The sequence below is a fragment of the Siniperca chuatsi genome, linkage group LG6, assembly GCF_020085105.1.
Source record: "Siniperca chuatsi isolate FFG_IHB_CAS linkage group LG6, ASM2008510v1, whole genome shotgun sequence".
Classification (NCBI taxonomy): domain Eukaryota; kingdom Metazoa; phylum Chordata; class Actinopteri; order Centrarchiformes; family Sinipercidae; genus Siniperca; species Siniperca chuatsi.
Genome location: NC_058047.1, coordinates 19,658,561 through 19,670,883, shown reverse-complemented (window position 1 = coordinate 19,670,883; position 12,323 = coordinate 19,658,561). Strand labels below are relative to the sequence as shown.

Below are 12,323 nucleotides of genomic sequence, written 5' to 3'. Positions count from 1 at the left end.
ATTTCATTTCATCTTTCTCTCTGTGAAGTACTTTGTACTATATTTTGATAAGTGCTCTATAAATAAAGTTTATTATTATTCATTATTCTGTTGTTAAATATTTAAATAACAAAAACAAAAAAACTTAGACCAGTGGCTTGCACAATAATGCCTTTGTTTCACTTAGAAACCTTAGTTTGATATACTTCCTGTCCATATTTGCACTATTTTCTTAGTTTGTCTAAGCAATCGCAGTCTTTACAGATTATCTGCAGCCTTGTGTCAGTTAGTTCAATATGCAAATCAGCAGGACTGTGACTTTCCTGGCAGCCTTTTTTCTTTCCTCATTCCCTTTACACTCTGTGGTTAAACAAAGCCATATCGGAATCTGAAGGAAATATGTAGACCTGTACGTGTTTCTCTCTCTCTCTCAAACTGATAAACAGTATAGTTGAAATGTTCACCACACAAATCTCCAGTTGAGAACATTCAAAGGCAGCTCTCCGATTCACAAGCCTTGTTCTAAGTCTTCTGTTGTCGAGACCCGGCACATCCACAATCCCTTGATACATGTCAACATAAAAGGGTTTCTGTGCTGTGTGAAAGTCAGTGCATTTCACTGTGGTTGTGTTTGATGCTGTAGGTCAGGCTGCACTAACTTATGCGGGGGGATGTGCCGCTGCAGCTGCTTTTAATCCGTAAGAGCATTTGAGTGGGACACCAGATTGTTTATGTAGTTCAGTGAAAAAGAGCTGGCCCAAGTGTGCGTGGTTGGGGGCAGCCTACTATCCATCTGTCCTGTTTCCCCACAACTCAACATGGTGACAGACAGCGAGGGGAGGCTGGGACAGACCTGAGTCTTTGTACTGGTTTAATTAAAACACATCATTTGAACCTTTTTTGGCACAGATAACAAGCCCATCCCAACACAGAACAACTCTACAGAGGAGGAAAAAACACAAAAAACACACACCAGGCAATTAAAGACTAATTTTCTCGTCAGCCAATTATTCACCCAAGCCTTTCTTGGATCTGTCTCATGCAGCCCCGTGAGGCCTTTCACTACAGGCAGGTCATTATTCACTGAGTGGGGACTGAATGAGACACACGTAACATTGATTTCTGGAGAAAAGGCGCTTCTCTTGATTAGATTAGATCACATCTTTACTGTGAAATGACACCTGCATGGAGGAAATACCTTTATAAAAGAGGGAAAGAGTCATGCTAATTATCAATTTATGATTATGTTTTATTATCTTCTTATTCTCTTTAATTCTTGGAAAAAAAAGACAAAATCTTTAAAAACTAAAAATTAGTCAGTATAATAAACGGAGGATAATAATGTGCGATGATAAAAATGATACCCACAGATGTTACACCAGAAATCCAAACATTTGAATAAAAGACAAAAACAAAAGCTTGTCATCTGTCATTGTTCTTTCATCATCATCACACACAAACACAAACTCACAGCTTTGCTGTATTGCTTAGTTGTACTCCTCCACAAACAATACATTTTTAACAGCTTGAGGAAAAAAAACCCCACCCATAACTTTGTAATTTATGCTATTCAAACTATTGCTGCATATCTGAAACCAAACATGATATAATAAAACACAATTATTTAGCAATCTGATCGATGTACATTGAATTTGTATCCAAATGTGCTGTATAGTGGAAAAAGATCAGACAAGCCACATGGATAAATAAAAAGTTAACACAAGAACTTAAATTTGAACATTTTTGCCTTTGGTTACGAAGATACGAACAGCAGGTACACTGGGTAAAGCACTAAAAAAAAAAAGTTAGACTTTGGTTCATACATACACAAGAAAACCTGAAAATCCTGACTTCACTTCAAAAACAAAAACAGTCATAATCTCAGCTTTCAACTAAGAAGTTTAAAAAGGTGCAGCACTCAATGTCTGAGCTTCATGTCAATCAGCTCAGTTAGATAAAACACCTCTGTGGCTTGGTGAGTGTTGCACCTTTAAAATGAACGCTTGCACCTCGTGTCTGGTTGTAAAACAGACCATTAGTGAGAGAACGAAGGGATTTTGTCATGATTATTGTGTAGTGAATCTAAAATAGGCAGTTAAAGGAAGGGATAACCATTTCTCTTATGAGTCAGACAGCCAGCTGATATAAACTTGTACCAATTCTTTTTGTATACTGATCACAAGAACAAGATGGCATTTGCAGCAAAATGGGACAATTTACTGTATATTGGTTAGTGATATTCCCTAAATAATCAGCGCAAAAAGAATAATAAAACCCAAAGGCAATACAACATGTTTGAGACACTTTTCAATTGTTACAAAATTCACACCAGCAGCTAGAAAGTGTACTGTACCACTCTTATATTCAATTCTGTGTAAAATCAATAGTGTTACCAAGACTTTAAGCCTAAAATTCGTAGAAATACTTAACGACTATGTGGGATGTGTATGCATGGACATACAGACAAATGTCATAGGCAGTTATTGTAAAGACTATAAACCAGAGAGGAAATAGACTTATAAAAAGGGATATTCTTTATTTACACACAGCCTATTATTTGCTGTCTATGTTTACCTGTAGCACAGAAAAGTAGTGGAATAACATTGTCATCATGTTAGACTGTAAATGTGCCAAAACATTGTCCACCTGTCAGATTTCTAATATCTGTCAGTCCCTCAGAAGAGCTTCTTAGTGTTAAAGCTGCAAAACAAATAAAGAACCATAGTGCTGCATTATATTGTGATAAAACATCTCTTCCTGTGCTTATCTGTATAAGGGAGGGAATGCTTTTTATTAATCAGAATGTGAAGCTCATCAATCATTAAAATTAGAAAATTCCCTCAAGAATTGCCCCTCAAGATGGAGTGTAAATGAGTAAGATGGCCGTCAGACAGCATTAAAGAAATAAAGACAAGAAAAAAAAAAAAAAAAGAGGCCTGTTTAATTTTAGTGTTGCTTCTCTGTTCCAGACACAGAGAAACAGGAACTTTGCTGACAGCTGTGACCTACTGGTGTGAAACATAAACAACACGAACAAGGCTAAAACGAAGCAGACAGGGCTAACAGACTCTCAAGACATTCCACTACATGAAGGAGCTGGAGGTATTTTCTTTTTGAGGCTCTTGAACTTCTGTCCTCCATTACTGGGGTACAGATTCGGTGCAGAGAAGACTGAAGAAATCATGGAAACTCAAGTGGAACAAGAAAGAAAATGTTTTGGGTGTAATGGCTCACCAAACTCCCGGTTTGGTCTGTACCTCAAGTTTTGGGGTCATAGTTTGGTTCATTACTTAAAATTAAAGATAAAAAAAGACCTCATACCGGATGAACATGTTTTCAGAAATCTTTGCTCAAAGGATCTGAGGAGATTTAGCTGACTGTATATAAAACAAAAAGAGACACAAACACATGTGGAACACACTGACCCTAATGTCTAAAAGAGGGTTACCTGAGCAAAATGTTCAGTACAGCGAAAAACTAAATTAAACTTGCAAAATTCAAATTTATCTCTATGTATGTAGGCTTGTATGCATCATGTACATACATGAGAGGATAGGATGTTAGAAACACCTTTCAATATAATGCAGTCCAATGCAACATAACCAATCACTCCAAAATGAGAATACAGTAAAATCGACCACTCTAAACAGGATTAATTGTAGAGCTTTAGATTGGATTGCATTAGATTATACAGGTGTTACTAATAAAACTCAATATAGAGAACTTAGTTACAAAACTGTTTGCTATTTTAAAAGGTGATTAGAAAACCAAAATGTTCTCAACGTCAGAAGCCCCTCTGAAGTGTTTTCCATGCTTCACCATTATCCACTTAACTTGGGTTAACAGCAGAAATTACACACAAACTATGAGTAGGATGGAAAATTGACAGACGTTTTCTGTGTGGAACGTAATTGACATACGTGATTACTTGTCAGTTTGTTGTTCTGTTAAATCTCCTTATCATTTAAAGTCTTTTTCCTGTGGACACTTTCCATATTATTGCACAGTATAGGAATTAATTTGCTGCCACGTAACACATGGCAACTGTACTGTTAAAGTAACTGCTAAAAAAACAATAGTCTAAATGCAGTTTGTGGCAAAGTCGTTCACACTCACGCACTTCTGATGTTTATGAAAACACTTCTTTTATCCATGTCGTATCCATCCATGGTCCATTAAAAGGATACTGTGCCCCGAAAATGAAACACTGAGGGACGGTTTAGATGACTCCTGGACACACTTCAAATCTTGGACACACAGAGAGATGAAGCTTTAAGTGGGCCAGGAAAAATGGTAACGATGATGTTGACGATGATCCTGGTGGTGATGGTCAGGCGTGCTGCACTGCCAACTCCTGTCCTATGAAGCGGCGGAGGCGCTCCAGATACTGGCTGTACAATTCAATGTCATTGTGTCCTGCACCCTCCACCCAGAGGGGCTCCACAGCCTTGGGGCAGCGCTCGAACAGAGCCAGACCGTGTGAGAAGTCAATCACCTCGTCCTCTGTCCCGTGGATGATGAGCACCGGGGACGTGATTTTGGACACTTTCTCAATGCTAAAAAGGGGAAAAAGGTGGGAATAAGAAAATAAGTCAGATTTTTAAAGAAATTGATGATTTACTTAATATTAGTTCCCCACCGCTATAAAAGATCTGAAAGCAGATTGGTCAGGTTAATAGTGATGTGATCATGGTGGCTAAAATATGTTATAGATTAAATAAGAATATCTGAATGGATCAGAGAAGCTTTATTTTTGTCTGGACTACTTCAGTAAATTGTTATAGGCTATAAAACACATTTATTGCTTTGAACCTAACATAATATTTTGGTGTCAGCAAAAACATAACTATGTGTAGAAGTCCACTGACTGAAAAATAATGGTTTTATTTCCTGGGTGCAGATAAATGATAATATGATAAAATGATAATAAGGGCTGACCTGCCCATCTCTGTCATACAGTTCCTACCCTTGTGGGTTTGAGATTAGTTTATAGATTTTATCGATACAAATGAACATAATTATTGCCAAAAAAGATATAAAAAACTAAACTTTTTGGTAATAATAATAGCAACCACAGTAAAACACACAATCTTCAAATTATAATTAAGTCATCCCATTGAATATAGACATATTTTACACAGGAAATAGTAGAGAAAGATACGGACAGATACACAGAGAAAGGAGGGATGCCAGCAGCCCACTCTGGGTTTGAACAACAGGCGAACACTCGAGACTTTCTCAGCTCACTACACACACACAGCAAGGCATTCCCTAGTTTCCTACCACCTCTGCTCCTCTCCCACTTGTACCATCTGGGACCAGACTCAGGCTGGCGTTTGCTACTATTGACCTTCGTCAGACTCAGCCACTAAAACTAAACTGACAACAACAGAAGGGATAGCGCCTCACTAATGATAGCATTACTCTGCGTTGTTACTGTCCCGCCAAGGGAATTGTTTAGTGGCCAAAGTTTAAAAATAAAAAACACAGTAACAACACATTACAGTGAACACCCACATAACAATCGCACACAAATGTGGAGCACCAAATCGCTTCTGAGTAGGAGGCTATAACTGAATATGAAACATTATATCTGACAAGTACTGGGCCAAAATGTACTTTTTCCACAACCAGCCACCTGTTTTCTGCAATATAACTACTTAATGTTAAATGGATCACATCAGTTTCATTTTGACTGCTTACCATTTTTTTTCCTGTTTTGAGAAATCATTGCTTGCATAAGTACTCACAGTGTATGTTGCACATCTAACTTAACACTGCAAACTGCCATTCGCTGTCAATCAGATTTCATAGAAGACTTATTACTTCAAAGTAATAAACTGTAACTCATTCGCTGTTGTTAATAGTTAAAGATGAACTACGATTGCACTCATGCAAGGTCACTTTTAGACCAAAGTGAAAGAGATTTGATATTAATATACACATTTAAATGTGTTGAAGTAGACTAATAATACAGTAGTAATACAGTTTTGCTTAGATGAAGGGTTGGAATAGTTTGAAAACTACAAAATCAAACATTGTATTGACCTTTTCAAAATTGTACAAACTGTTACTCTTAATTGGCCCAGGTTTATTTCCTGTGGCAGTGACTACTTATCAGTAAGTGACAAGAAATAACTCTGGACCCAGTCTTCACCCTAACAATGTCCTTCCACTTAAGTGACTGGATTAAATTTGATCCTTACAGCCAATGATATATATAATGAGATATATCAAATGTGTCAACTTAATCATACCATGCACAAAAACACAAAAACAAAAAATCCAACGCAAATCTAATGAACATCATTTTAATTTGTATTTAAACAATAAAATATCATATTATTATCATATTTGAGGCTGATAAAGACAGACAGGTTGAAAAGGGTACAAAGAGGCAGAGAAAAGAAACCAACACTCAGCAGGGACTTACTTGGGGAAAGCGTCGAAGCAATACGTTTTCTTTGTGTCAGGAAAGGCCACTCTCATGCCAGACGTTAGAGGTGAGTGAAGAACCACGGCAGCACACTCATACCGTGACGCCAGGTCTACAGTGGGTACTGTACCAATGCTCTGTCCATACAGGATAATGTTTTCTGGGCTAATGCCATACCTGGTTAAGACCAACGATACAGAGAAACCCATTATAGTGCAGGCTAAAGGCTATGCCTTGTAGCATACCAAGTACAGCAGTGACAGATATATACAGTAATAGTAGCACAATATAGAAATATGTATTGTTTTTCATTGACTTTGCTCTAGGGTTGCTACTATAAGTATACAATTACTTTCATTACTGATTAATCCTTTGATTATTTTTCAAGTCAATAAGACAATTGTAGTATTTTGAAGGTGTAATTTGTAAATGTTTAGTAATTTTACTGAACTGACTAAACGTTTAATTTAACCATTTGGAGAAAAATAATTTCTTCTACTTAGGAGGTAGGGTATTGAGAACATCCATTGAAATCGAAAGATTTTTAATAAATATGCTGAAATTACACAGTGAAGAGTGAAAGCAAGCTACACCCAAATGTAAATTCACCTCAACCAACCCTTAGTCAATGCTCTGTGGTGTCATGTCTTCCCAGGGCTACAGCCGCATTAAGGCAGCTCCGCTTTCACTAATGAGACACTTTATCACACCATAACGTCCTTGAGAGACATCCCCCCCAGCTTTCTCCCTCTTCACCCATCCATCTCACTCTTTTTTATTCACACGGCATCTGTCCCCACTCTGCTCTACTCTCTTCATCCCATCTCAACCTCTGACACCTTGATTCACGCCTTTTACACATCTTTATCTTAAGTTGACCCTCTTCTATCTATCTTAATTTTTCACTCCTGTTTGCTTCTTCTTGGTGCTATGGACAGCAGTGATAGATATTTGAATCCATCCACATTTTTAAAATGGTTTAAATTGGTTCTAATCTAAACTACACATCCCGTTATGGCAGAGCAAGACACAGAATAATAAATCATCCCTTGAAGGACACATATGGGCCAATTATATCACAACATACCGTGTGCGCAGGGCGTGCCAGGCAGCATCTATATCTGCGTAGAGGTTCTTCTCAGTGGGCTTGCCAGTGCTGACACCGTAGCCTGAGTAGTCGTAGGAAAAGATGTTGCAGTTGATGCGAGTGCCAAGGCCGATGTAAAAACTGCTCATCTGGCCCAGGTCGACTGCGTTACCGTGCGAGAAGAGCACTGTAAATCTGAAAGGATACACGTAGAAAGACGAGTTAGTAAATGGGCCAACAGATAAAGAGAGAGACCCAAATTCAAAAGTTTCTATCCCTGACAAGTTCTTAAGTTATAGTTATAGGAAATATAGCAGCCTATAGACAATTATATTGTGATTCTTATTGTTACATAAGAAATGTCAAATGCCTATATTTTATATTGAAGGTTAATATAAAAGCTTTATCCTTTACATTTAAAAAATAAAAATAAAGATAAACAAATGGTCAAACAAAAGGAAAAATGACATCTTTAGTTGAGGCTTTGCTCAAATGCATATAAGTATAGACACTAGAAATTCTGCTGGACTTCATTTGAAGCTGAAAAAGTCACATGAAGGATTAACAATAACATTAAAACAGACACATCATCACATTTCTCTATCCACGAATCCAACCTGGTAACGCTACACTGAATCAAACCATAAGCAACCTGTTGTTAAGATAAACATAGTGAGGTAACTTGGACTCGATTCCAATACGTCTTTGTCTAAAAGTGCTGCATGTTGGCGGATTGGTTTACCATGATGGACTCTTGTCAACTGACTCTTACTTCTAGACATTTTGTACAACCTGAGAAGCAGAGTATCCACTATAAAAGCTAGGTATTCTAGCCCTTGCCTTTTATTCATGAATGCATGTTGTGCTCCATAGAGAAATCTGATACTTTTTCTACACATTGACTGTTTTGAGGTCCTCGCTCAGTGGTTTTGTTTATGAACACACACAGCCCGTGGCTTTGCTCTTGGCCCCTGCACTCAGAATGTGGCATAACAATGACTCTGCCATATCAGGTCTAATTTGGATTCATTATTGTGTAATACTAGATAGACATAAATACAAGATACACAGACTGTAACACAATCCTGTCCATGTCTTTTTAATTGATTTGGTAAATTAATCAGCAGCAGCACAGTGCAGCAGGATGGGCATAAAACTTAAGTTAAATACTTTTACATCTCAGCATATAAAAAAATAACTTCTACTTAGTAACTTCTAACTAGGCTAAATGATATGATCACTTCTCATAAAACTATCTAGCAATCACTGCCAATAAATTTAATGACACAAACCTACAGGAGAGAAAGCCAGACAGCTGAAAATGTTTTGTCTTTGACTCACTGCAACATGATATCTTGTCACTGAGCGTGACAGTTTTTTTTAATTACCATTATTATCATGAATCAGAATTACCAAGCATAGGTGAAAATCAACATTCAAGTTTGTTCTTACAAACCTACAGGACAGAAAAGAATGATTTTTGAAGAATAAAAGAAATTGTCAAAATAAATGGCAGTGATCCATGGAGAAGCAGGAAAAGAAAATCTTTGAGTCGGTTAGGTCAACTGGGAGACAAGAAAAGGAAGTAGACCTGGATATGAGTGGAAGAAGACTGACAAGAACTGAGGGTGTGGAAGCTCTTCTGAGGAAGTGTGACATGCTGCCATAAAATGAATAAGAAAGGTCAAGCAAGCTGTGCTCTATAACACACAAACAGTCAGTCAATTAGAACTGTTACGACACGACTCAAAAGGTAGGTAAACCTTTCAAACTATCTACCTGGCATTAGGCACGCAGCGAATGTACATGCAGCTGATGCTGTTCCCGCGGCTGGATCGAGTGAGGAACACCTCTGTCGTGTCCAGCTCTCTCTGAGAGTACTGAAACTCTGCTCGCTCTGTCAGGTGGAGCTTCCATCTCCCCTCCACAGCCCCAGACCCTCCGCTTCCAGCAAATGATGCACTGCTCCGTGCCCGCAGGCTAGATGTCCCTGTTGCCCCCGGTGCAGCGGGGCCTGCCTCTGGGTCTGGAAGAAAGGTGTACGTAGGCTCAGGGGGCAGGAAGGCGAGCTTGGCTGCGATGCGGCTGGGGCAGGGCGGGCAGCAGAACAGGCAGCAGAGCTCACTGAGAGAGAGGCCATTCATCCTTCACTGTGCAGGAGGAGGACAAGAGGATCACTGTGCTAATGAAGCCACATCATCCCAGTGTTAACACAATGAGATACTCATTACAATGTAACGTACAAGGCATTCAGTCTAAGTGTGGCAACAATGACGATGAAAATGTTTCAACAGCTAGTTTGTAACAAGATTATAAGCGATTAGTTATATAGCATGCCATAAACACTGGCTACACCTTTAGAATCTATTAATCACTTTAATGATTTATCAGGTAATACTATTTCATTTTTGCTGGTTACAGCTTCATATGTGTGAGGAGTTTCGCCCTTTTCTTGTAATCAAAAAGCGAATACATTGAATACAATAGCCATTATTTCATTTGATATAAATCTGCAGATTATTTTCTTAATTAATTAATTATTAATTAATTAATAAATACATATATGTCAGAAAATACTGAAACACGTGTGTATTTCCTAAACCCCAAAGTGATGTCTTCAAATTGCTTTTTTTGTCCCCAAAACATTTTGTCTACTGTCAAATAAGACAAAGAAAAGCAGCAACCCCTCACATCTGAGAGGCTGGAAACAATGAATGTTTAGCATTTTTGCTAGAAAAATGACTTAAATGAGTAATCAATTATCATAATAGTTGCTGATTCATTTTTTGATCAGCTAATTTATGAGTTGTTTCAGCTCTAAAAACAGAATACTTTGTGGGTGTTGGTTAAACTAAATAAGAAAATTTTAGGGCTTTACTTGAGGCCCTGGTAAACCATAATGACTATAACTCATTACTTATTAACATATTTTAGAGCTAACAAATAACAGATAAGCTTCATGAAAATAAATAAATTATTATTAGATGGAGCCCCACATGACAAAACTCCAAACATACAATTCATGTATATAACAACAACAGTGGACCTACCTGTTGAGCTGAAGAGCTTAATCAAAGTTAGTCAAGAAGACGTTGTGCAGAAACAAGAATAAAACAAGGAAGACTTCCTCCACTTCAGCCAACTTCAAACACAGGATACTGTTTGTAAAGTGCCCTGTCAGCAGAAGAGGGGAGTGTTATTTACGACGTATCTGCTGTGTTTTCCGTGTGGTGACGTCCACATCACATCCATTTTGTCCACTTGTTGAGATGTTGACGAGTGACTTCAGATGCAATGTGCTGTTTCCTCAAACGTGCCCTGGATATTTTAGGAAAAGGATAACTTTCTTCAGTTTTTTTTACTTGTGTTGACAGTGTCGAATAAGTGTTTCCAATGCAGTCTTGACTTCAAAGTGACCAAAACAAACTCTGCACGCTTTTCAGTTACAATTAAACACGCACAGTGCGGCTCCCTCCTCTACGAATGAGTGATATATCAAGAATAACGGAAGCGACAAGTCATATTTCACTGGAGAGAGACGCTATTCGTCTGCGCGTACCAGCTAACGCTACGCTGGCTTAAGCTAGCAAGAAGACATAAATACAGCCACTCAGTAAAAACAACGCTCATTCGCGGACATCCAACGTAAAATACCGTTAATACACAGTTTCCGACATGTGCATTTGTCTGCATGAATCCAATCTGGGCGGTGCTGGCGTCCCCTGTGACTTTATGGATGGCGTCTTGTCATTTATATTAATCCATGTACGTGCGGTGTTTTCCTACTTCTCTGCTGTTTCACCGCATCCGGAAGCGACAACTGACAGGATGTGACGTAAAGACTTTCCATTGGACAATTAAGGGAAACTTGTTATCAGTGTGGGAGACGATCTTGTAAAAGACGACGTATTTGAACTTAATTGTTCATTTGCACCTTTGAAGAAAAAAAAAGGTAAATGGCACAGTATCCCTTGTGACTGAAGTGCTCATGAATCATCATAATTACGTGGTATTGGTGACTAGAATGATTAATTAAGTTGGTGTGAGACTTTTACAATTACTTTATTTATTTATTATCAAGGACAAGATGTATCATCATGCATCTGTGATAATACCTGACGGGAATATTATGTTACACACACAAAAAGGAGTTTTCCTGCGAGTTCCTGAGGAAGCTTTGCTGGTACAGGAACCACCTTTACTACCTATTACAGAGAACTGCTGATGTCAGCTTGTTGATTTGACCTATTTTCAGGTTAAAGGGTCGGGTCACCCAAAAGACAAAAAAACATATTTTGTCACTTACCACTGGTAGTATCTAGCCACGCAGGTAGTTTTAGTTTTAGATCATCATCCAACTCAAATTTCAAACCGGTGGCTCAACAGACAGGACAACTGAGGCTGGATCTGGAAAGATCATCAGCATCTTAACCATAGACTGTATAAAAGTCTTAATGTTACCCTGATTAAGACATACTGTATGTCCAAACGTTACTTGCTGCATCTTATTAAAGCTCTTACTATAACCGTGTCTGATCTTTCCAGATCCGGTTTTGTTTGCCCAGATTTGGAGATATCCGTCTTTGAGACAGTGAGGGTAAATTTAATTTGTTAATGTTTCTAGAAAGACACAAACCTCTGGACACCCATAAGCTTCTCAAAACACACAATTATAGTCTCTCTCTCTCTCTCTCTATATATATATATATATATATATATATATATATATATATATATATATATATATATATATATATATATATATATATATATATATATATATATATATATATATATATATATATAAAATCTACCTCATGA

At 37.8% G+C, this 12,323-nt stretch overlaps 1 protein-coding gene across 3 annotated transcripts; it reads right to left on the bottom strand.

The window, feature by feature from the left end:
• Positions 1 to 1,207: 1,207 nt before the first annotated feature.
• On the bottom strand, positions 1,208 to 12,105 carry abhd17ab (abhydrolase domain containing 17A, depalmitoylase b). Of its 3 annotated transcripts, none has more exons than XM_044200435.1 (6): positions 11,157 to 11,379; positions 10,553 to 10,820; positions 9,282 to 9,652; positions 7,503 to 7,697; positions 6,413 to 6,592; positions 1,208 to 4,535 (listed from the first exon to the last, which is right to left on the bottom strand). In XM_044200435.1, the coding sequence occupies exons 3-6, from the start codon at positions 9,644 to 9,646 to the stop codon at positions 4,310 to 4,312; spliced, it is 966 nt and encodes a 321-aa protein (XP_044056370.1). In that variant the 5' UTR covers positions 9,647 to 9,652; positions 10,553 to 10,820; positions 11,157 to 11,379; the 3' UTR covers positions 1,208 to 4,309. The 3 variants fall into 3 exon arrangements, with proteins under 3 accessions (XP_044056370.1, XP_044056372.1, XP_044056369.1); XM_044200437.1 differs by having other exon boundaries at positions 10,553 to 10,676; XM_044200434.1 differs by having other exon boundaries at positions 10,553 to 12,105.
• Between the last annotated feature and the right edge of the window lie 218 nt (positions 12,106 to 12,323).

Coding starts and splice junctions, on each gene's coding strand:
- abhd17ab (XM_044200434.1), bottom strand. CDS start 9,646: ATGAATGGCCTCTCTCTCAGTGAGCTCTGCTGCCTGTTCTGCTGCCCG. Junction 7,698..9,281: donor CGCTGCGTGCCTAATGCCAG/GTAGATAGTTTG, acceptor GTATCCTTTCAG/ATTTACAGTGCTCTTCTCGC. Junction 6,593..7,502: donor TGGCACGCCCTGCGCACACG/GTATGTTGTGAT, acceptor GGTCTTAACCAG/GTATGGCATTAGCCCAGAAA.